This window comes from Mercenaria mercenaria, chromosome 15 (genome assembly GCF_021730395.1).
Source record: "Mercenaria mercenaria strain notata chromosome 15, MADL_Memer_1, whole genome shotgun sequence".
Classification (NCBI taxonomy): Eukaryota; Metazoa; Mollusca; class Bivalvia; order Venerida; family Veneridae; genus Mercenaria; species Mercenaria mercenaria.
This window is the reverse complement of record NC_069375.1, coordinates 11,953,963-11,976,650: the sequence shown is the minus strand read 5'-3', so window position 1 is coordinate 11,976,650 and position 22,688 is coordinate 11,953,963. Positions and strand designations below refer to the sequence as shown.

Here is a 22,688-nt window from a genome sequence, read left to right as displayed (position 1 = left end):
ACAAAAATGTATGCAGCCATTTATAGACACGTGGACTGGTTTACTACATTTAATGATCATTATTGGAAAATTAAACCGTGAAGTTGAAAATGAGTGCCAGTCTGGGGATTCCCGTTATCTACTTTCATTTTTGATTTTCAGAAAATCCATTAGCTAGGTTACGCTATGTAAAAAAGTTTAGTAGCCAAAATTTGTGGCTTAATTTTTCGAGTTGATTGTTTTGACATTTAACAACTCGGACAGCTTATTTCAGGACCCCTGAAAGACCAGTGCAGTATTCAGTGAGGGTAAAAGTTCTAGGCATACTGAGATTATTTTTGTCAATGGCATGTGTTCAAGTGTACTCACTAAACTTGCTAGTCATAACATATTTTCAAGTGGATGTTCTAGTCACTAAGCTTGCTAGTTATAACATATTTTCAAAAGGATGGTTCTAGTCATAACATAAAAACTTTATATAAGTTAAAATAGAAGTCAACAGAAGTGTATGTTTGTATTATTTGTTTATTCAGTAATGATAATGCTGATCCTTTCCTTTTTAAACTAAAAAGTACGGACAAGTTCTTCTTTGGTACGGACAAGTGGATTTTTGGGCCCAACTTGTCCGTGGACAAGCAGACTCTGAAAATATTTCAGGACCCCTGGTGACAGTCAAACTGTGCGGTGGCTGCAGATGTCAGAAATTAAAAAGCAGCCACTCAGCGACAGTAAGCTTGTCTAATATGTCATCAAATGAAAATCGAAGCTAAATCAGTGTGGTCATTTTTCCGTAAGAGCACAGGTGCTAAGACACATAATCAAATGGTTTACTTAGTAGGCCTATATTAGAACTCTTATATACATATATAGGCCTATTAAGTAAAATATTTGATAATGTGTCTAGCACCTGTGCATTAGAGTAACTACGGGTATCCTCTCCGAGGATGCAACCATTTACCATCCACTACAAGGGTGTCCAGAAATTATTGAACGACCTGAATCCACACAAGGCCCAGGGACCAGATGCCATACCATCAAGATTCTTGAAGGAATGCGCAGCAGAAATAGCCCCAGCCCTAACATTGGTGCTTGAAGCCTCACTACAACAAGGTCGAGTTCCTGATGACTGGAAACAGGCTTTGGTTACTCCTGTCTTCAAAAAAGGCGACAAAATCTTAGCCTCGAACTACAGGCCCATCTCCCTTACCTCCATCTGCTGCAAAGTGATGGAACATATCATCCACAGCCAGGTCATGCAGCACCTAGACAAACATAACATCCTTTCTGACAACCAGCATGGATTCCAGAAGAAAAGGTCGTGTGACAGCCAACTTATCCTCACCATACAGGACCTTGCTGCAGTGCTTGACGAAGGGGAACAAATCGACGCAATCCTTTTGGACTTCTCCAAAGCCTTCGATAAGGTTCCGCACCAGCGACTCCTCCTGAAACTGGATCATTATGGGATCGGCGGCAACACCATCAAATGGATCCACAGTTTCCTCTCCAACCGTAGTCAACAGGTTCTTGTCGAAGGACATTCATCAACAGCTGCGCCTGTCACCTCCGGAGTACCTAAGGCACCGTTCTTGGCCCTCTTCCTTTTGTACATTAATGACCTGCCACAGAAAGCGACATCAACATCTCGCCTGTTCGCAGATGATAGTCTCCTCTGTAGGAAGATACGGTCACAGCAGGACACCATAGCACTACAGAAGGACCTGGACCAGCTGCAACAGTGGGAAAAGGACTGGCAGATGGATTTCAACCCATCCAAGTGTGAGGTTGTTAGAATAACCAAAAGGAGAAACCCTATCAAAGCCACTTATACCATCCATGGCCATGACTTATCAGTAGTCACTTCCGGCAAGTATCTTGGTGTGACATTAACTGAGAACCTTTCCTGGAATGCTCATGTGGACGACAAGACCAAGAAAGCAAACAACACGCTTGGCTTCCTTCGACGCAACCTCTCAAGATGCCCACAGGGAGTCAAAGCCCAATGTTACAACAGCCTGGTGAAGCCGGTAATTGAATATGCTTCAGCCGCCTGGGACCCTCATACCAGCAGAAACATCCAGCAACTGGAAGCGGTCCAGCGCAGAGCAGCCAGGTTTGTGATGGGGGATTACAAGACCACCAGCAGCACCAGCCAGATGATATCGAACCTTGGCTGGGATTCTTTACAACAAAGAAGATCAGACAGTAGACTGGTGATGATGTACCGCATTACACACGGCCTAGTAGACATCCGTAAAGACTTGTTCCTCCACACAACAGCACTCCCCACACGTGGTCACACCTTGCGATATGCACTGCCTTTCTGTAGGACTGACACTTACAGACACTCCTTCTTTCCAGCCAGCATCCGATTGTGGAACCAGCTGCCAGAGCACGTCGTCGCAGCCCAGACCTTGGACACTTTCAAGGCAGGGCTTGCCAGTTGTCGCCGCTAGCTCTATGTACAGGGATTTTAACTGCTTTTACCTTTTTTATCCTGCACTGTCGCTCATCTCACAATGACCTTGTACATAGTCTTTTCATATGCGACGATGCTCCAGAGTGAGCCCTGCGTATTACCAGGAAGAAGAAGAAGATATCGATATTCGACACCTTAAAAGTTATAATCCTGGCCAGATACGATTCCGTAGCGAATGTAATGGGAAGATTATTTTTCTACAGCAATTAATGCATAAATCTTCCATTCACAAAGACATTGGCTGGATAAATTTACTTGTAAATTGATAGATTCCACCGATGGAGACGGATATAAAAATGTTACTTTGGATTTCAGTGACACAACCGCCATCATGGGCAGATCCAGCGGAGGGGTCAGAGGGGGTGGGGTCCAAACCCCACTAGAATTTTCAAAGTTAATGGTGAAAACTTAAAGCTGCACTCACGATCACGATTTACAGTCAACTCGTCCCCTAGTCAACTCGTCCCCCAGTCAACTCATCCCCGATTTGGTCATTTCGTCCCCCTCGGCGATTTCAAATTGGTCATTTCGTCCCCACTTTTTCGGCCCCCTTTTTAAAACGTATTTTTGAGTGAAAAAATCAAAGTATGATAAATTAATTCGGTTGTTTCTTTCAAATAAGTATATTTTGTGCTAAAAATATACATAAGTTTTCGTTTGTTTTAAGAACTTTTTGCTTTAAAAATGATCGGTTTAACAAGGAGGATTTTCTGTTGTTGTTTTTCTGTTTGTTTTTTCTTTGTTTTAGTAAGTCTGCTGGATGAGTATTGTTTAAATGTCCGTATTTGATGCTGCTTATTTTCAAACATTTGAATAAGATTAAACTTTTTATTAAACTTTTTTGTAACAAATTATTTCCTCACCCCAATCAACTATTAACACATTTAATTCTACTAGGGGAAAATTTTGACACATTTCATTCCGTCGATCAACAACTTCTCATGCAATTAAATACCATTAACACCTCCCAAACAACGACTTTTAATGTGATTAATAACCTTTAACACCTTTCGTATGCAGGGATATGCTCATTCTACTTTTTTAGAAACCACTGTCTCCCTACTTTTGAAGTATCTTTTTTTATTTTAATGACAAAAATGAATATAAAGCATGTTGGTTATTTTTAGTAAAACATATGTGACAGATATTAGTTGTTTATTTATTCTTTATTGTATTTCTAATTAAAACTTTCTTTTATTATGACCAGGGGTAAGGATTTATTGCTCTCTCTTTTCTTACTATGATTTTTAAAAAGTTAATTAGATTTTCAATCATATTATATTTTTAATACTAAGGGCATTGTACTTATTTTTTTTTAATTCAAGTTTCAGTTAATTGTCTTATATTTTCAGTATATTTCTTTTATTATTTTATCAAACCTAATTATTTAAGGTTAACTATTTCCAATATAACTCCTTCAAAACTCACGATGATTTTAGATACAAGTTTTCAAAGTCAAAAATATCATAAAAAAGCAAAAATGCCTAAAATATTAAGGGGGACAAAATTACCAAAAGGGGGACGAATTGACCAAAAGGGGGACGAATTGACCAAAATCATAAATGGGGACGAGTTGAACAAATTTTATCATGAGGGGGACGAAATGACCAATTTTGGGGGACGAAATGACCAAATCGGGGACGAGTTGACTTGGGGACGAGTTGACTAGGGGACGAGTTGACTTGATACCGCACTCACAGTTGAACAAACAGTACAAATATCATATTATAACTTACTGTGACAACAGGCACCTTGAATCCAAACAATACTTGCTGTGTATAGCACTATTGTAAAATCAATTCAAGAATAAATGAATTTGCTTTTATATTATATTTTTAATAACCCTTTAGAAGTCGGCGAGTCATTGGTAGGGGTCTTAAACTTAGTCAAGGCCAGTAATGAATTTTTCATCATTGTTCATCTGTAACCCCACGATAATGATGCTCGTTTTCATCTCATGGGAATATTTGTAAAATAATATTGGATTTCTAATTTTCGAAGTGATGATTACATTTTTGATGAGATTCAGATTCTTGTTTTATTTACTATAAAACGTTCGAAATTTGCTCTCCACTGACCCGAGAAACAAAAATTTTCCGGGGCAGGTAACCCACACCTACCCCGATTTGGACACCCCCTGGAAAAAAATCCTGGATCCGCTGGTCATTCGGATACCTCTGTAACTATGAGAAAGGATGTGGCTAATGGTATAGTCCTGTATGAATAGTGAAATAACCCGCAAGGGGCTATTCGTACAGCAGTTTTGTATTACATTGTACTGATGTCATTCAACTGATATATTTTCAACCGATTTCTTTACTTTTCTTTAATTTTCAGTCGCACATCAACAGGAAGTGATTTCGAATATAGAAAAATGGCTAATTATGAAGCTGAAGTTCCATTAAAATTCCTTGAGATTTCAAACTTAATAGAATTAACCTTACTTCTTTTAATCCGCCCATTCAATTTATCTGTAATTATGACCATTTTTTTGTGCATTTTGATATTAATTGTCCGAAAGGGCAGGACTTTAACAAGAGGTTTTTAAAAAGAAAATCAAATACATGTAAAACATTTCAATTAATATAACCATTGCATGGATATTAGTGCGATTACGATTAAAAAACCCAAAAAAAACGAAACAATGTGAACAATGTAAAAACTTGTTGGTGTTGCTCCGAACATTTAGGTTTTATATAAAACGATGTCAGTATACAATGCACGCTTGTAAATCATACATGAGAGGAGATAAAAATGATAATCATATCAACGTTTTCTTTTGTTGATGGTGTTCTTGAAAGATAATACAGTTAATATTTTTTAAACAAAAACATGAGACACCAACTATTACAAATGCATTTCTCGATATACTTTGAAGTTAAGTTAAAAATATGCGATAAAGTAAACACAAAAGGCATGAGCATAAAATATAAAGGACATATTCATCCGTCATGCTGTTGACTAGTACTTCATAGTTTTTCTTAACGTTTTTTTTACTTTGAATTGGTACTTTGTACATCGATTCTCATAAACAATGTACCTGATGAAAATCTAACCTTTTAAAAGATATCTTGATAACATGAGCCAATATACACAATTTATGAATACATTTAACAAGCGATTTGAAACAAATGTAAGATACTCTCACGATATCATACGTTTTGGCATCATGACACTCTGTATGACTCTGTATAATGCCAAACTCTCAGACAACACAATGTAATCGAGCAGTCACCAGTTGTCTAGCGAAAAAGTCAAGAAATGTAAGGTGGAGATGAAAATTGTCGCAAAAAAATAACATGTGGGCATATACACGTATTTGTTTGAATATACTATTTCATAAGTAAAGCGTGTGCAGATCCAGGAACTTTAAGAGGGGGTCACCCATTTCAGGAGGGGGAAGTGGGGTGGTCAAGACCGATTTTCTTTGTTAAATGTAAGAATCAAAGGGGGGATTGACCCACAATGCCCCTCTGCCAGGTTCTGGGTCGAATGTAAAGAATGGAGTTATCCCATACGGCTATGAGGCCATCATAATATCATAGATCTGAAATTGTCTGATACTTCAGAAGAATTTTCCGTCCTACTAGTACCATTTTATGTTTATAATTAAAACGCAATTGTCATATTAAGTGTCAGACAGAAACGGATTGATTTTATTTGGAAGTGAAAATACAACGTTCCACCAATGATTATCACACGTTATTATTCACTTTTCAAGTAATGTCATGTGCCTCCATCCAGATTACAGTCTTTGATGCCGAGTATGCGGACAGAGTAGATGTAAAAAGACTGAAGTTTTGACTTCCGTGATATCTCGTCTTTGGACGTTCAAAACTTCACTTCATACGACAAAAAGGCCCATCTGGTATAATCGATACCGCCTGGGGACACAAATATCCCGTAGAAGTTAAAGTCTGAACAAAATCTCAAAGTTTCTCAAAATCAGTTGATAACTTCATACTTCCAGGTTCAATTCAATGTATTTAGTTAAAATCATTAGCCATACAAAACTTCGTTATTCTTATAGGCACTTTTTATCCCCCACTGAAGTTTTGGCATTGTCTGTTCATCTGTCAGTCTTTCTTTCTGTCCGGATCCATATTTTTAAACTTTTTTTTTTTTTTTAAACCTTCCATGAATATTTATCAACACATGAAGTTGTACACCCCCACTCCCCCACACACCCCCCAATAGTGTTTCACATCAGATTTAGTCTAATTATACATATGGATAATCAAATAACTTAATAAGCAGAAATCCTGATACTAAGCTTTTTATTTCACATAGTAATAAAGAGAAGTCTTAGGCTTACTTGATATTACAAGGAAAACTTAAGTAGCAACATCTAATATACATGAAATACACGCATATCGGTGACGTTTTACCCCAAATATATATGAGAGACGTTGAAGAGGAAGGCGAAGGTTGAAATCTCAAACTCTCCAATATCATGTTATATGCTTCGTATTTCGGTTGATAAGACTGGAACTAGTTATTGACAATATTCAGAGTGTCTGTCTATATGTCTATCTATCTATCTATCTGTATCGGTATCTTGTGTATTATCTTACTTCATTATTAATGTGGTATGCACTATCCATATATCATTACATTATATCAGTCTGTATCTTATGATTGTATGGTCACAGTATGGAGTTCAATCCGGATAAGTGTGAGGTATTGAGGATCACTCGAAAGGAAAAACCTGTCATCTACAATTATACACTCCAGTCCATAATATAGCACTAAAACTAGAGACGCTGCTAAATACCTGGGCGTCACACTAAGTAAAGATCTCAGTTGGTCAATACATATTGATAACATCACATCAGAAGCAAATATAATTTACTTAGATTGATCAGAAGGAATGTCAAAAAAGAAATAAAATAAAACAACAGGAAAGTAAAAGAAACAGCTTACAACACCAATGTCCGCCCACAGCTTAAATACTGCTCCTCTATAAAATGGGACTAAAATTTACATGCCTTAACTTGGTACTGGTAGTGTTCCACAAGATTGGAGGACGGCTGTCATTGCCCCTTTATACAAAAAGGGCCCACGAAGCAAAGCCAGCAATCACAGACCTATTCTCTAACTTGCATTGCTTCTACTTACTGATGGAGCATTTTTTAGTATCAAATAATATGAATCATGCAAGATAAAAAAATTGCTTAATTCCTTCCAACATGGCTTCCGCTCAAAGCACAATTGTGAATCTTAGTTAATTAAATTTATTCAAGATTAGAATTTTTTGATAACCTTGAAGCTAGTAAATAGGCAGACCTAATAGTATTAAATGGATTTTAGCAAAGCATTTGACAAGTCTATCACAGTATTTTGTTCTACAAGCTATTTCAGTTGGGTATACAGAAAAAAACTACTAAATTTAACTTCTTTAAATTGGGATGCAGGAAAAATTAGTAAGCTATCCGCTATACCCTGAAGCACTAGTGTTTCCACACAAATAAAATTGTCTATTGATATGTTGTGTACATGTAGCTTCAAAATATATGACAGGGTGAAAAAACACATTTAGTAGGATAAGCATTTTTCTCATAGGTTTTATGCTGTAAGTAATATCATCATTCCTAATTGTAACCATTTTCAGGCCTGGATCCAGAAATATTTTATGGGTGGGGGGAGGGGGGGTGCAAAGACTTCACCAACGAGGCTGGTTTGCAGAAGCTTATAAATCTCATAACAAACAATTGTGTCGGTTTGACTTAAAGGTCCAATACTAAGGAAAGTGAACATTTTAATTTCTTTTAAAAAGCACAGAAACTATTTCATTTTATTGGAAAATGAAAGTTGGTATGTAGAAATTCGAAATAAATCGCAGTATATGTACAATTATTTTTCTATGAAGTATGAAGAAAGTTAAAAAGACCTGGGGGGTCATTCTGTCGATTCATTGAAATTTCAACATAATACACATACATTTCTTTGAGTTCCAAAGACCTTCTGTAAATTTTGACCTGCCAATCTTCATTATTTAGTGTCATGCAGAAGTCTATGCACTGGCTATGAAAAAAATTGCCAACTCACTTTCCCTTAGTAATGGACCTTTAAACAGTAAAACAATTCCTCATAGTAAACCTAAAACAAACAAGCAATGAGACTGTCTGTGATCCATATTCAATATACTTTCAAACCTCTTCGAGGTTAAGTTTCTCTGGACAAATAGAGGCAAATAATCATATATGCAGTATGTCATGTGGATATGGTTCAGGGCAAGTGATGATAGCGGTCATCATTCTGCCATGGCATTTGTACCTATGTGGGAGAATCGTCTCGAACAACTTTTTGAGTGCCTCACTGTATATACACATATTTGAAACTGGTAATATGCATTTTATTCTGAGCAAGATGTTAAAAATATTCAGACATATCATCCGGTTGCACTGTTTTAGTGCAGATTCACATCTGTCTTCAAAAAAATGTCTGTAAATGATTCAAACTGCTTGGGACAGCCATTGGCAATAAACATCCTTTAACAAACCAGGTGACATGTCATCGCCATCTGGTGATGATGGAACAGCAGTATGTCGGATCTTTGATTTGGGTTTTATGGTGCACCAACACAGTATAGGTTATATGGCGCCAAACAGGACTACAAATTTTGGTTCCACATCTGAAATCCAAATTTGTATACCTGCTGGAATCACAGAGTTACAGCAAAACCAAGTGTAATAAGTCCCTATTAGTCGCCTCTTCCGATCATGCAAAGGTAAGACAGTGGTTCCAATTCATTTCATACACAGATCATCCCAGAACCACATGGGGCAGATCTTATATTAGACATGAACTCCCATTGTCGGTATATACCAAGGTGGGACCAGGAGTTGGGTTTGGGGGTGCAGACTCTTTAGAGGTAAAGTGGGTAAAGCTGCTTGGAAAGTTTGGCAGGTATACCTCAACTGGTGCAATCTGACTTATATTTGAAATATCTAAGCATGGATATTTGAGACAATGTCATCTTTTAAAGTTGTATTATTTTTTCATGCTCAAAGGTGAGCTTTTGTGATCGCCCTGTGTCTGTCGTCCTTCTGTCAGTCGTCCATCGTCCGTCCGTCGTCAACAATTTGACTGTTAATACACTAGAGGTCACAATTTTGGCCCAATCTTAATGAAACTTGGTCAGAATGTTACCCTCAATAAAATCTTAGACGAATTCGATATTGGGTCATCTGGGGTCAAAAACTAGGTCACCAGATCAAATCAAATGTAAAGCTTGTTAACACTCTAGAGATCACAATTTTGGCCCAATCATAATGAAACTTGGTCAGAATGTTACCCTCAATGAAATCTTGGACGAGTTTGATATCGGGTCATCTGGGATCAGAAACTAGGTCACCAGGTCAAATGAAAGGAAAAGCATGTTAACACTGTAGAGACCACATTTAAGACTTTATCTTCATGAATCTTGGTCAGAATGTTAATCTTGATAGTCTCAAGGTCCAGTTTGAATCTGGGTCAAGTAGGATCAAAAACTAGGTCACCAGGTCAAATCAAAGGAAAAGCTAATTAACACTGTAGAGGCCACAGTTATGACCATATCTTAATGAAACTTGGTCAGAATGTTGATCTTGATGATCTATATGTCAAGTATAAATCTGATTCAGGTGGGGTCAAAAACTAGGTCACTAGGTCAAATCAAAGGAAAAGCTTGTTAACTTTATAGAGGTCACATTTATGACTGTATCTTCATGAAACTTAGAATGTTAATATTGATGATCTTTAAGTCAAGTTGGAATCTGGGTCATGTGAGGCAAAAACTAGGTCACTGGGTCAAATCAAAGGAAAAGCTAGTTAACACTTTATAGACCACATTTATGACTATATCTTAATGAAACTTGGTCAGAATGTTAATCTTGATGATCTTTAGGTCAATAGGTCAGGTGAGCAATACAGGGCCTTCATGGCCCTCTTGTTTTAAAAAGTGGTCTGGTCTTCACTGTTCGCTATTCAGTCAGTAAATTTTCAGTGAACACCCCTTTGAATGATAAGTGGTGATGCCCAAATTGAATGATGGATCAGTCCATTCTAGAAATTTAGCAGGGTAAAGGTTAAAATTTCATATTCAGTATGTCTCCATCCCTGAGTGAAAGCTGTTTTACAAAACAAGAGGGACATGATGGCCCTAGATTGCTCACCTGAGTTTCAGAGCTTAAACAAGTTAGAGCATGTGCAACTTTGAAAGTGGACCAGAATGTGCTCCAGGTGACAAAATTTCCAGAGGCAGGAAAAGTTGATTACATAATGTGACAGATTACAAACAATTTATTCTAAAACTATAATACTTCTCAAGTTTTTAGTATTGGGTGGAAAAAACACGCGCAGACATTAAAGCGGGCTGAAGATGTTTAGGAAGGTCACTTTATAATGGTTTTATTTCCCCCCTGGCGGCCCTGAGCATCATTTGCACAAAATTAGGCGGGAACCTTATAATGGTGCTACAGACCAAGTTTGATGATGATGCAGCCATCAATTCATGAGGAGAAGTTGTTTTAAGTTAATTCTGTGTTTAGCTTTATTGGCTCCTTAAAGGAGACTTGATACTACCATTTGAACAAGTTTGGGAGAGGCCCTTACATTGCATCCGTGCATCCGTCAGGATCATAACTTGGACATGCATGGAGCAATCTTGTCTATAGTTGGCATGAATGTTAACCTCAGTGAGAGTGAGTGTACTGCGCAAAGTCCAGATTCCTATCTCAAAGGTCAAGGTCACAGTTAGAGGTCAAAGGTCATGTTAGATCTTGTCTGTCCCATAACTTTGACATGCATTGAGGAATCTTGTTTATATTTGGCATGAATGTTTTATTCAGTGAGACAGGCTCTAACTCAAAGGTCAAGGTCACAGTTAGGGGTCAATAGGCGAGGTCATCATGTTGTCTGTGGGCATTTAGTATAATAGAACTGTTGCATTATCACCAGAAAAGCTGGCAAAATGTTGCTGAAAATGAGATTGACCACCTTTAATACCTAACACAGTTGCAGGTAAAGGGATCCGGCACATGACTGGATTGTGTTTAAATGTAGGTGGATTGAGTACTGGTACAGTGTCTTATTTAACAATGTCTTACAGAGTAGTCAAAGTAGTTTGAGGCTTTGATAATTTTGGCTCCAGGACATGAAAAATAAGTCATTAAACTAAATCCACCTGCACTTAAACAATCTACCCATGTGTCAGACCCCTCTAGTTGCAGGCAAAGTGTTGTATTTATATTCTACAGTTATTGTATCACTTATATTATGTTGTGTTGAATGATCACTGAATGACTTTATTAGCTCGACTTGTCGAAGAAAAAGTAGAGCTGTTGCACTCGCTCCAGCGTCTGCGTCGGTTAAAGTTTTTGATAAAGTCAAATATCTCTGTTACTATCAAAGCTTTTGACTTGAAACTTAAAATAGTTATTTACTATCAAAGTCTACACCAGAAGAAACAACCCCCATAACTCTGTGTTTGAGTTGTGACAGAGTTATGCCCCTTTTTAACTTAAAGTTTCATAAAGTTTTTACTGGCAAAGCTCTAATTCAGAGTCAAGCACTGAGAAAATTCGAGCGCGCTGTCTTACAGACAGCTCTTGTTTATATTACACTGAGGCTTACTCCTGGTTAATCCAATAGAAGGTTTTAGGTAGAGACAGTGAAGTTCTGTTTGGCAATTATATCTATTCATTCCCATCGAATGGTCAGCTTAAATCTGTTTGGCAATTAAATTAATTCCTTTGCATCAAGCATTCCAGTCACCAAAATTGAGTAAAGTTGGATATAGTTGGATAGAGGCTCTAATGTAAAATCGTCAGTGATAAGAAACAAACTGACCGACTGTGGTTTCTTATGGTGAAGATTTCACTTTGAAAATATCTGGCATTTGATTGTATAAAAAGAAGGATAGCATTAAATAAAAGATTTTGAAATTAATCATGGATTGATATTACATTATCAGCAATTTGTACATTTTGTATTTTCAGCATTATAATACTCCACCTTTAAAGAATCTCACATAAAGAACAGTGCAATATGTCTAGAATCCTTCCATCTACCAACCACAATGGAGGTAAGTAACAATTCTTATCATCAGGTTCAAAGGCATAAAACTGATTAAATCAGTTTAAAATCAAGCTTCTGACTGGTTGAGTTTTGAGCTCCACCTTGAAATTGACCAACGACAAGGCTTTATTTTGAGACTGGTTCCTAAACTTTGTTTGATAACCAAGCTCTGAGATTAAGAAGACAGTTGACTCAGGGATCACTTTTGGCAGATACTATAATGAGATTAATTCCCATTTGCCTTGAAAACAATGAGATTTTTGACAAAATGAATGGGATTTTTTCTTTTTATAATGAGATTGTACATCGGCGGACAGCTTTTATTACACTGAATTTAAGCAAACATTTGTTAGAATTATTTGTAAGAACAATTATCTTGTAAATAAACAAAACAGTTCCTTACAGAGACACCATTTACAACTCTAAAATTCAGTGCCAGGAATTGCTGAATAGGTTGATGAAAGTTGTAACCATGCCTTGGGTCCACATGCATTTTTCCCTTAATGATTTTACTTCAAAGCTGCTTTGTCAAAGTTGAAGTTCAGTTGTGTTTTAATCTTTCTGGACTTGATACACTTCCATTAGGTCAAAACAATTTTAAAGTCAAACTTATTTATAACCCTACCCTCAACCATTTCGTTTAGAAATTCGGGCGTTCAGCGTTTTTTATGAAGGGACTTCACCGGCGGTTTCTCCACCATCTTGTTAACAGTTATTCTCATCGCTATTCGTCCGCGCGAATAGAGGCAAAAAGTTTGCCCTTCCAAATGCTTAAATTTCTGTTTCAGTGGTATTTTGAAACATCGCGAAAACAGATTATTTTTGTCTGGTAGTCATAATCATCGGACGCTCTATGGAGATAAAAGCGAAATTCAAGCGCCTAAATGAACGTCATACGAAAATTAAGTAACGACAAGACCGCATTGCAGCGAAAAGTTACAATTTCGGCAAAAGATCTACGGCCACGCGGATGCGATTTTTAAGCGCATTTGAGCAAAATTTATGCGATTTTCACCAAAATAATGCGAGAATATCGCGAAATCGCGGCCAGAAGTGATCCCTGTTGACTATTTTGAAATCACTTGTCCCTCACTGCTGTGGTGGTTTGTAGAATTCTTCCATAATTGAGCCGTGCCATGAGAAAACCAACATAGTGGGTTTGCGACCAGCATGGATCCAGACCAGCCTGCGCATCCGCGCAGTCTGGTCAGGATCCATGCTGTTCATTTTAAAGCCTATTGAAACTGGAGAAACTGTTAGCGAACAGCATGGATCCTGACCAGACTGCGCGGATGCGCAGGCTGGTCTGGATCCATGCTGGTCGCAAACCCACTATGTTGGTTTTCTCATGGCATGGCTCAATTATGAGGATGCCCTCCAACTGGTCAATGAGTCTACCAAGTGTCTGCCTGTGCCTGAAATAATGCCTGGAGGGACACCATCATTTTATAAGCTTGGAAGTTGCCATGTAGGATTAGTGTGACTTAAAACCAAAGAAAAATATGACAAAAAACATATTTTTCTGCACAAATATTAAACCATCAAAGGTATTTACAGACCTTGTTATTGAATGATAAAAATGACTTTTAAGAGAAAAGGGTTTACTCCACTATAGAAAAGAACCAGTCAGAACTTCATACAGTTTAACATTGTTCAAACATCAGTATAATTTTGCAAGGAGTATCGTTAGATTAACTGAAGTCTTATAAATCCTTGTTAACCTGAAGCCCTTTTGTAGAGTACTAGATATTTATATATATTATGATATAGTTCATATGCTTGTATTTATTAATATTACAAGTTGTCTTTTTCATAGACGAGGTATCACAGGTGGCAAATACAATATGGTACTTGTCATATATTGAACACATAAGCAGATATGATGGCAGTTGAATTTTCCCTGTTTAATTGTGAGATATAAATTACTAAAATATATAATTGGGTATAATTCTGTCAAACATGGGAGCTTGTTGTGAGTACACTTCTGGTTTTTTCTGAAATTTGTGTTTGTGACATGTCAGGTTGTTCATTTCACAACATTTGCTTCAATCTTTTTTCAAACAGTTTTTAGCTCGACTATTCGAAGAATAGTCTAGCTATTCTACTCACCCTGGCGTCGGCGTCGGCGTCACACCTTGGTTAAGTTTTTGCATGCAAGTACATACAGCCATCAATTAAAGGCATATAGCTTTGAAACTTATTTTTTCTTTTTCTAGGTCAATTACCAACCTCTCTGGGTCAAGTCCCATAACTCTGACATGTATTTTGAGCAAATTATGCCCCCTTTTGGACTTAGAAAATTTTGGTTAAAGTTTTACATGCAAGTTACTATCTCCAAAACTAATGCAGATATTGATTTGAAACTTCACGTGTCTTCGGGGTTATAAAACTAGTTGATAGCAGCAAGTCCCATAACTCTGACTTTCATTTTGGGCAAATTATGCCCCCTTTTGGACTTAGAAAATTCTGGTTAAAGTTTTGCGTGCAAGTACATACAGCTATTTCTAAAAGGCATATAGATTTGAAACTTACTTTTTCTTTTTCTAGATCAATTACCAACCTCACTGGGTCAAGACCCATAACTCTGACATGTTTTTTGAGCAAATTATGCCCCCTTTTAGACTTAGAAAATTTTGGTTAAAGTTTTACATGCAAGTTATTATCTCCAAAACTAATGCAGATATTGATTTGAAACTTCACATGTGTCTTCGGGGTTATAAAACTAGTTGATAGCAGCAAGTCCCATAACTCTGACTTTCATTTTGGCCAAATTATGCCCCCTTTTGGACTTAGAAAATTCTGGTTAAAGTTTTGCGTGCAAGTACATACAGCTATTTCTAAAAGGCATATAGATTTGAAACTTACTTTTTCTTTTTATACGCCCGTTTGAAAAACGGGACGTATTATGGGAACGCCCCTGGCGGGCGGATGGGCGGGCAGGCGGGCGGGCGGCGTCCACAGACCTTGTCCGGAGCATATCTTCTACATGCATGGAGGGATTTTGATGAAACTTGGCACAGTTGTTCACCATCATGAGACGGAGTGTCATGCGCAAGAACCAGGTCCCTAGGTCTAAGGTCAAGGTCACACTTAGAGGTCAAAGGTCAAATTCAAGTATGACTTTGTCCGGAGCATATCTTCTTCATGCATGGAGGGATTTTGATGAAAGTTGGCACAATTGTTTATCATCATGAGACGGAGTGTCGTGCGCAAGAACCAGGTCCCTAGGTCTAAGGTCAAGGTCACACTTAGAGGTCAAAGGATACAAGAATGAAAACTTTGTCCGGAGCATATCTTCTTCATGCATAGAGGGATTTGATGAAAGTTGGCACAATTGTTCATCATCATGAGACGGAGTGTCATGCGCAAGAACCAGGTCCCTAGGTCTAAGGTCAAGGTCACACTTAGAGGTCAAAGGATACAAGAATGAAAACTTTGTCCGGAGCATTTCTTCTTCATGCATGGAGGGATTTTGATATAACTTGGCACAAATGTTCACCACCACAAGACGGAGTGTCATGCGCAAGAACCAGGTCCCTAGGTCTAAGGTCAAGGTCACACTTAGAGGCCAAAGGTCAGATACAAGAATGACTGTCCAAAGCATTTCTTCTTCATGCATAGAGGGATTTTGATGTAACTTGGCACAATTATACACCATCATGAGACGAAGTGTCATGCGCAGTTCCCTTCTTTAGAATTACTTCCCTTTGTTGTTACTATAAATAGCTTATATTGTAACTTTTTCATTACTAGACGTAGGGAAAAATCGAGACCACTTTTCTGTAGTACAACATGCATGTTACATCCAATTTTGAGGTGTATTTTGACCAATCTCTACCTGGTAAGGATTTTTGTGTGGACTTACAATTTTTTTTTTTGGAATTTTTTTTTTTTTAAAGATTAACTTCCCTTAGTTGTTACTATAAATAACTTATATTGTAACTTTTTTATAATTGACTGTAGGGAAAAACCAAGACCACTTTTCTGTGGTACAACATAGTTGTTACTTTCTAATTTTAGGTATATTTTAAGGTATCTCTACCTGGTAAGGAGTTTTTTTGTGGACTTAGAAAAACAAAAGAATTACAATGATTACTAAACAACCACAAAATTAAAATTACATCTGCAAATACAGGTGCTAGAGTAAAGAAATTTGCTGTGACGGGCGTATATTGTGACATTCTGGCACTCTTGTTCTAGATCAATTACCAACCTCACTGGGTCAAGACCCATAACTCTGACATGTTTTTTGAGCAAATTATGCGCCCTTTTAGACTTAGAAAATTTTGGTTAAAGTTTTACATGCAAGTTATTATCTCCAAAACTAATGCAGATATTGATTTGAAACTTCACATGTGTCTTCGGGGTTATAAAACTAGTTGATAGCAGCAAGTCCCATAACTCTGACCTTCATTTTGGCCAAATTATGCCCCCTTTTGGACTTAGCAAATTCTGGTTAAAGTTTTGCGTGCAAGTACATGCAGCTATTTCTAAAAGGCATATAGATTTGAAACTTATTTTTTCTTTTTCTAGATCAATTACCAACCTCACTGGATCAAGTTCCATAACTCTGGCATGTATTTTGGGCAAATTATGCCCCCTTTTGGACTTTGAAAATTCTGCTTAAAGTTTTACATGCAAGTTTCTATCTCCAAAACTAATGCAGATATTGAATTGAAACTTCACATGTGCCTTCGGGGTTATAAAACTAGTTGATAGCAGCAAGTCCCATATTAACTGATATGCATTTTTGTCAAATTATTCCCCCTTTTGAACTTACAACTCTTTTGATATTTAACCTTTTTGGGTAATATTTTCCTGCTCCTGGGACAATATTTCGAATAGTCGAGCTTGGCTGTCTTACGGACAGCTCTTGTTGTAACTAGAATAACAATGTATGTTGGTACATTCAGTGAGAGATATTTGTAAAGATGTTGAATTTCTGTTTAACATTATATCCATGTTTGCTCTCTGAACAAAAAGGTTTAGGTCAAAAAAGAAATATACAGTCAAACCTATGAACAAAGACCACTCTTCGGAACAAGCAAAAGTGGTCTTTGTTCACAGGTGGTCTTTATTCGGGGGGAAGGGTCACTTCTCAGTTAGCCATTATCATGCTGATAAAAAGTATTTTTACAGCTTCTTGCTTTCTTTATGTTCTATGTATTAATTCGGCCGGTGCAAACTTGAAAATTTTCAATCAAGCAGTAATTATTATGTTTGCTATAATGCAAAAGTCGTGAAAATTCGGCGGATTTCAAATATTTTCATGCCGGAACTGTCTAGCTTGGCCGTTATTGGGGGGCAAATATGACCCTAAGGGAAAGAATTAGGCCGGTCGCTGGTCGCGGTCGCCAGGTGGTCGCTATTCACAGCCTTTTTATGAGCATTTTTCTACGGGGGGACCAGAGACCGGTCGTTGTCGACAGGTGGTCGCTATTCACGGGTGGTCGCTAGCACAAGTTTGACTGTATGTGTTTTCCAGTGTCCTTGAAAAAAACATTGAGGTATAGGTATAGGTAGGAATTTTTTTTTTTTTTTTTGTATCAAAAGACAGCTAAAACACCGAACAAAATTCTCAATTTTTAACTAACACAATATGACGTAGACACCGAGGGAGACTTCTTTAAAGAAAAAGTAAACATGCTGTACATGCTGTGTGTTTCTGCTTGCAAAATCCTATAGAATTATCTGGAAATAAAGACAAGTTGAAATTTGGAACATGTTGTTATATATTTTCGGGTCCTCTGAGACCTTTGCTGAATTCCTTTACAAATACAGTATCCTGATATCAGGAGGTGTTTTATAGGGGAAATGGCCTCTTCATGTTGCTGTGGCACTATTAAGACTGAACTCGACTCTTGACAGCCAGAAAAATATTGATCACTAGGTGGCATTTGACATTTGCATGTACCATGGTGTCAGATGAACAGACTGAATGAAAAACAAAGACAAATATCAAACAGGGAATGCCACGCACCAAAAACGCAGCATCCCCAAAACGAAACCTACAGCACGCAGCTTGCACACCACCCACACATACACGCGCACACACACAAAGCCAATACACCACAAACACACACACACATACATGCGCACACACAAAGCCAACACATTAGGACAAAACGAACAAACGAAGGAACACAGTGGGGCACCGCCTTGGAACGGTCAGTGGCAAAAACACCACTGGGGAGCTTAAACCGGTTTATGGTGCGCACCCAACCTCACTCTTACCCCCCACCATGTTCCAAAGACACAGGACAGTGTAAATAAAAGTAATCGCCTCACCTGGTCCGCAATATTTTAATGTGACTACATTCTTTGGTTCCAGACAATTGTCTTTGTGTCCTGACTATATTTAAGCAATTATTAATACCTAACAGCCAAAATACTATAAAATAAACCAGATACCAAAAATGATTTCAAAATATAATGCCAGAAAACTATAATTTCAAATGTTACTGTGAAATCATTATTATTCGTGGGGGATTAATTTTCGTGGATTTCGTGGTTGAGCTGAACCATGAATTTAAGTCCCAACGAACAAATTGTGCCCACAATAATTTTTAAATTGTACGCAAAGTCGTCAAAAAAAGACACCATAGCCGTTCGATCTGATCCGTTGTTGTATGCATGTGGTAGTACTAACCTGCAGCTTTCGTGTAGTTTATGGAGGCTCCATCAACGATAAACATAGGTATGCTTGAAAACAAAACCGACTATTTCATTTAGAAATGTACCCGTGGTTTGTTTATGACATGCTTGTCAAAGTGAAAGTAGATACTAAATATAGAAGTTTGACGTAGCGTCACGTGCCAACCGCACTATAATACGACTGTTCTTTGATTTTTTCGGTCCCGCTATGCAATGTTTATACACTAGCCTTTATTTTTAACTGACATGTAGTAAAATACTACGACTTTGGAACTATTAAATATTATAAATTAACTTCTAGATTTACGTCCGATGCATTAATACCTATTACACGTTTTTCGGCAGGAAATAACACCTGCACAAGTTCAACAGCTTGTAATTTTAGATGCAGACGCGCATTCATTTTTCAAAAAAAAAATTAAAACATCGGACCAGTTTATAATAGATTGTGTAAGGATTACTAAAACTATAGTTATACCCCCACCAAACATGTTTGAGGGGGTATATAGGAGTCAGTTTTGTCGCGTCCCGTCGCGTCCCGTCCCGTCGCGTCCCGAAATCTATTATCTCAGTTATTACCAAATGGATTTGATTCAAACTTAAAATACATGTTCCACCTTATCACCCACATCATGTGACACAAGGTGCATAACTCTTGACACCCAAGTTTTCATGAATTATGTCCCCTTTTACTTAGAATTTAAGGTTAATTTTGTTGTATTTTCACTATATCTCAGTTATTACTAAATGGATTTGATTCAAACTTAAAATAGATGTTCCACCTCATCACCCACATCATGTGACATAAGGTGCATAACTCTGACACCATTTTTTTTATGAATTATGCCCCTTTTTACTTAGAATTTAAGGTTGATTTTGATGTATTTTCCACTTTATCTCAGTTACTACTGAATGGATTTGATTCAAACTTAAAATAGATGTTCCACCTCATCACCCACATCATGTGCCCACATCATGTGACACAAGGTGCATAACTCTGACACCAAGTTTTCATGAATTATGCCCCCTTTTACTTAGAATTTAAGGTTGATTTTGATGTATTTTCACTTTATCTCAGTTACTACTGAATGGATTTGATTCAAACTTAAAATAGATGTTCCACCTCATCACCCACATCATGTGCCCACATCATGTGACACAAGGTGCATAACTCTGACAGCAAGTTTTCATGAATTATGTCCCCTTTTACTTAGAATTTAAGGTTAATTTTGTTGTATTTTCACTATATCTCAGTTATTACTAAATGGATTTGATTCAAACTTAAAATAGTTGTTCCACCTCATCACCCAGATGATGTGACATAAGGTGCTTAACTCTGACATAAATTTTTATGAATTATGTCCCCTTTTACTTTAAATTTAAGGTTGATTTTGATGTATTTTCACTATATCTCAATTATTACAAAATGGATTTGATTCAAACTTAAAATAGATGTTCCACCTCATCACCCACATCATGTGACACAAAGTGCATAACTCTGACACCAATTTTTCATGAATTATGCCCCTTTTTACTTAGAATTTAAGGTTAATTTTGATGTATTTTCACTATATCTCAATTACTACTGAATGGATTTGATTCAGACTTAAAATAGATGTTCCACCTCATCACCCACATCATGTGACACAAGGTGCATAACTCTGACACTATTTTTCTTGAATTGTGTCCCCTTTTACCTAAAATTTAAGGTTAATTTTGATGTATTTTCACTATATCTCATTCTGATTGGCTTAGAGCCAAAGGGAAGTAACCTTTTTTTAACCTTTGTACTGAGTTTCTTCCCCTTAAATTCCAGGAATTAGTCTATTTTTATAAATCCTATTTTTAGATTTTCAATATTTTAGGTATTTTTCTAACTTTTTTATTATAAGTCCTATGTAAAAAGTAAAAACATTTTTCCGTGGTAACATGGGTCGGTAAGACACTTTTTTGTATTCACTTTTAGTGTATCTCTAATATTAGAGATTTAATATATTTACTAGTATTACTATACTAGTATTATACTAGTATTACTTATATGTGGAAGCCCAGGATGAAGTACTCCAAAGTATTTTTAAGATTCCTTATGGTTGCCATTCTTCTGTGACAAGACCGTATGGTGGGGGTATGAGTCACTCCTGTGACAGTTCTAGTTACACTAGTACTACGGAATAAAAACAACATTATTTAAAGCTATAATAGTTTGTTTTAATTTGCAGTACAATAACAAGTTTTTGTTTAAAACACAATCAAATGATCAATGATCAATTTTATATTTGTTTCAATTATGAATGCTAGTTGTGCAAGGTGCTACGGTTTTGACACTTTTTAATTGGCGCCGACTTTTCTTATTGAATATTTCACAGTTTTAAAAAGTTTTGCAAATTAGGGGTCGTATAATTATAGATAACGCGATCGTTAATTGGCACATGATCACTCGCTAATCTCCCGTGGCGTAGATTGCAAATTCGGTAACCATGGTAGCGCTGTTTGACACGGGTAGGTTTCATATGTAAGGACAGAAGTACTAGTAGATCTATTCTTTTGGAAATTATGATTTTTTTTTTCAAAAATTGAAAATCCACGAATTTACGTCCCCACGAAACAGCCGTTTTGACCAAAACCACGAAATTTCGTGCCGACGAAATTAAATGATTTCACAGTATACATGTGTATTAAGAATTCATACACTATAAAGGCGATGCTTTATAAAAGAACAGCTGTTGCATATTATCTAACATTTTCATTAAAATGGTTATATCTATATCTGTATGCCAGGTGGGTGAAAAATAAATACCAGACAGAAAAATTAAAATCTGTTATATTCAAAATCTGTTTTATAGAAGAACTTGAATTGAAACATGTCAAGTTTTAACACATGCATCTATAAGTGTTTGTATAATTTCCAATTGAAAAACCAGAATTTTGCTATATAATTATATGTAATCAATTGACAACTGGCCTTTAATATAAAAATGGTTATTTATTTTAAAAGTTCTAAACCATTTTTACCCATATAGAAGAAGATGTATAGGCATAGCCACTAATAAAATGAAGTAAAAATGCACATAATTCTCTTTATACAGTTATATACTCGATCTGTATACTATTATTACAGAGCAGATAACTCATGGTGTCTTATTTAAAGTGGCATTATGCGCATCTTAGTGTTTTTGGTGACTGTTTTAGTGACTTAGTGTTTTAAAATTTTTCAAGTTTTTAAATATAGATTGCAAATAAAATCTGTAAAAAGATCCTTTGGAAGCAAAGAATGCAACCAAGAATAATAATAGCAGACTCTGTTTGATTGAGTCTGTTCATGAGAGGTAATGAAATGTGCAACACCTCTCACGCCCCCTAGCACCGGCTTAAGCGACACTGACAAGCCATTCGCCCCCTGCACTGACAACAATCCAATTAAAGCAGAGAACCCAAAATTACAGTAAAGCTGCTGTATTTTATTCTGTTCTTGGAAATTGCTGATGTCTAACCAGTCCTTACACAAATATCAATTGAG

General features: G+C 36.9%; 1 protein-coding gene across 1 annotated transcript in view; it reads left to right on the top strand.

The window, feature by feature from the left end:
* LOC123546771 (uncharacterized) overlaps positions 1-22,688 on the top strand; it is a 71,657-nt gene that overhangs the window by 621 nt on the left and 48,348 nt on the right. The window contains exon 2 of the mRNA XM_053524059.1: positions 12,439-12,524. Within this exon, the coding sequence (XP_053380034.1) occupies positions 12,488-12,524 (37 nt within the window). The 5' untranslated portion in view covers positions 12,439-12,487. The remainder of the gene's footprint in view (positions 1-12,438; positions 12,525-22,688) is intronic.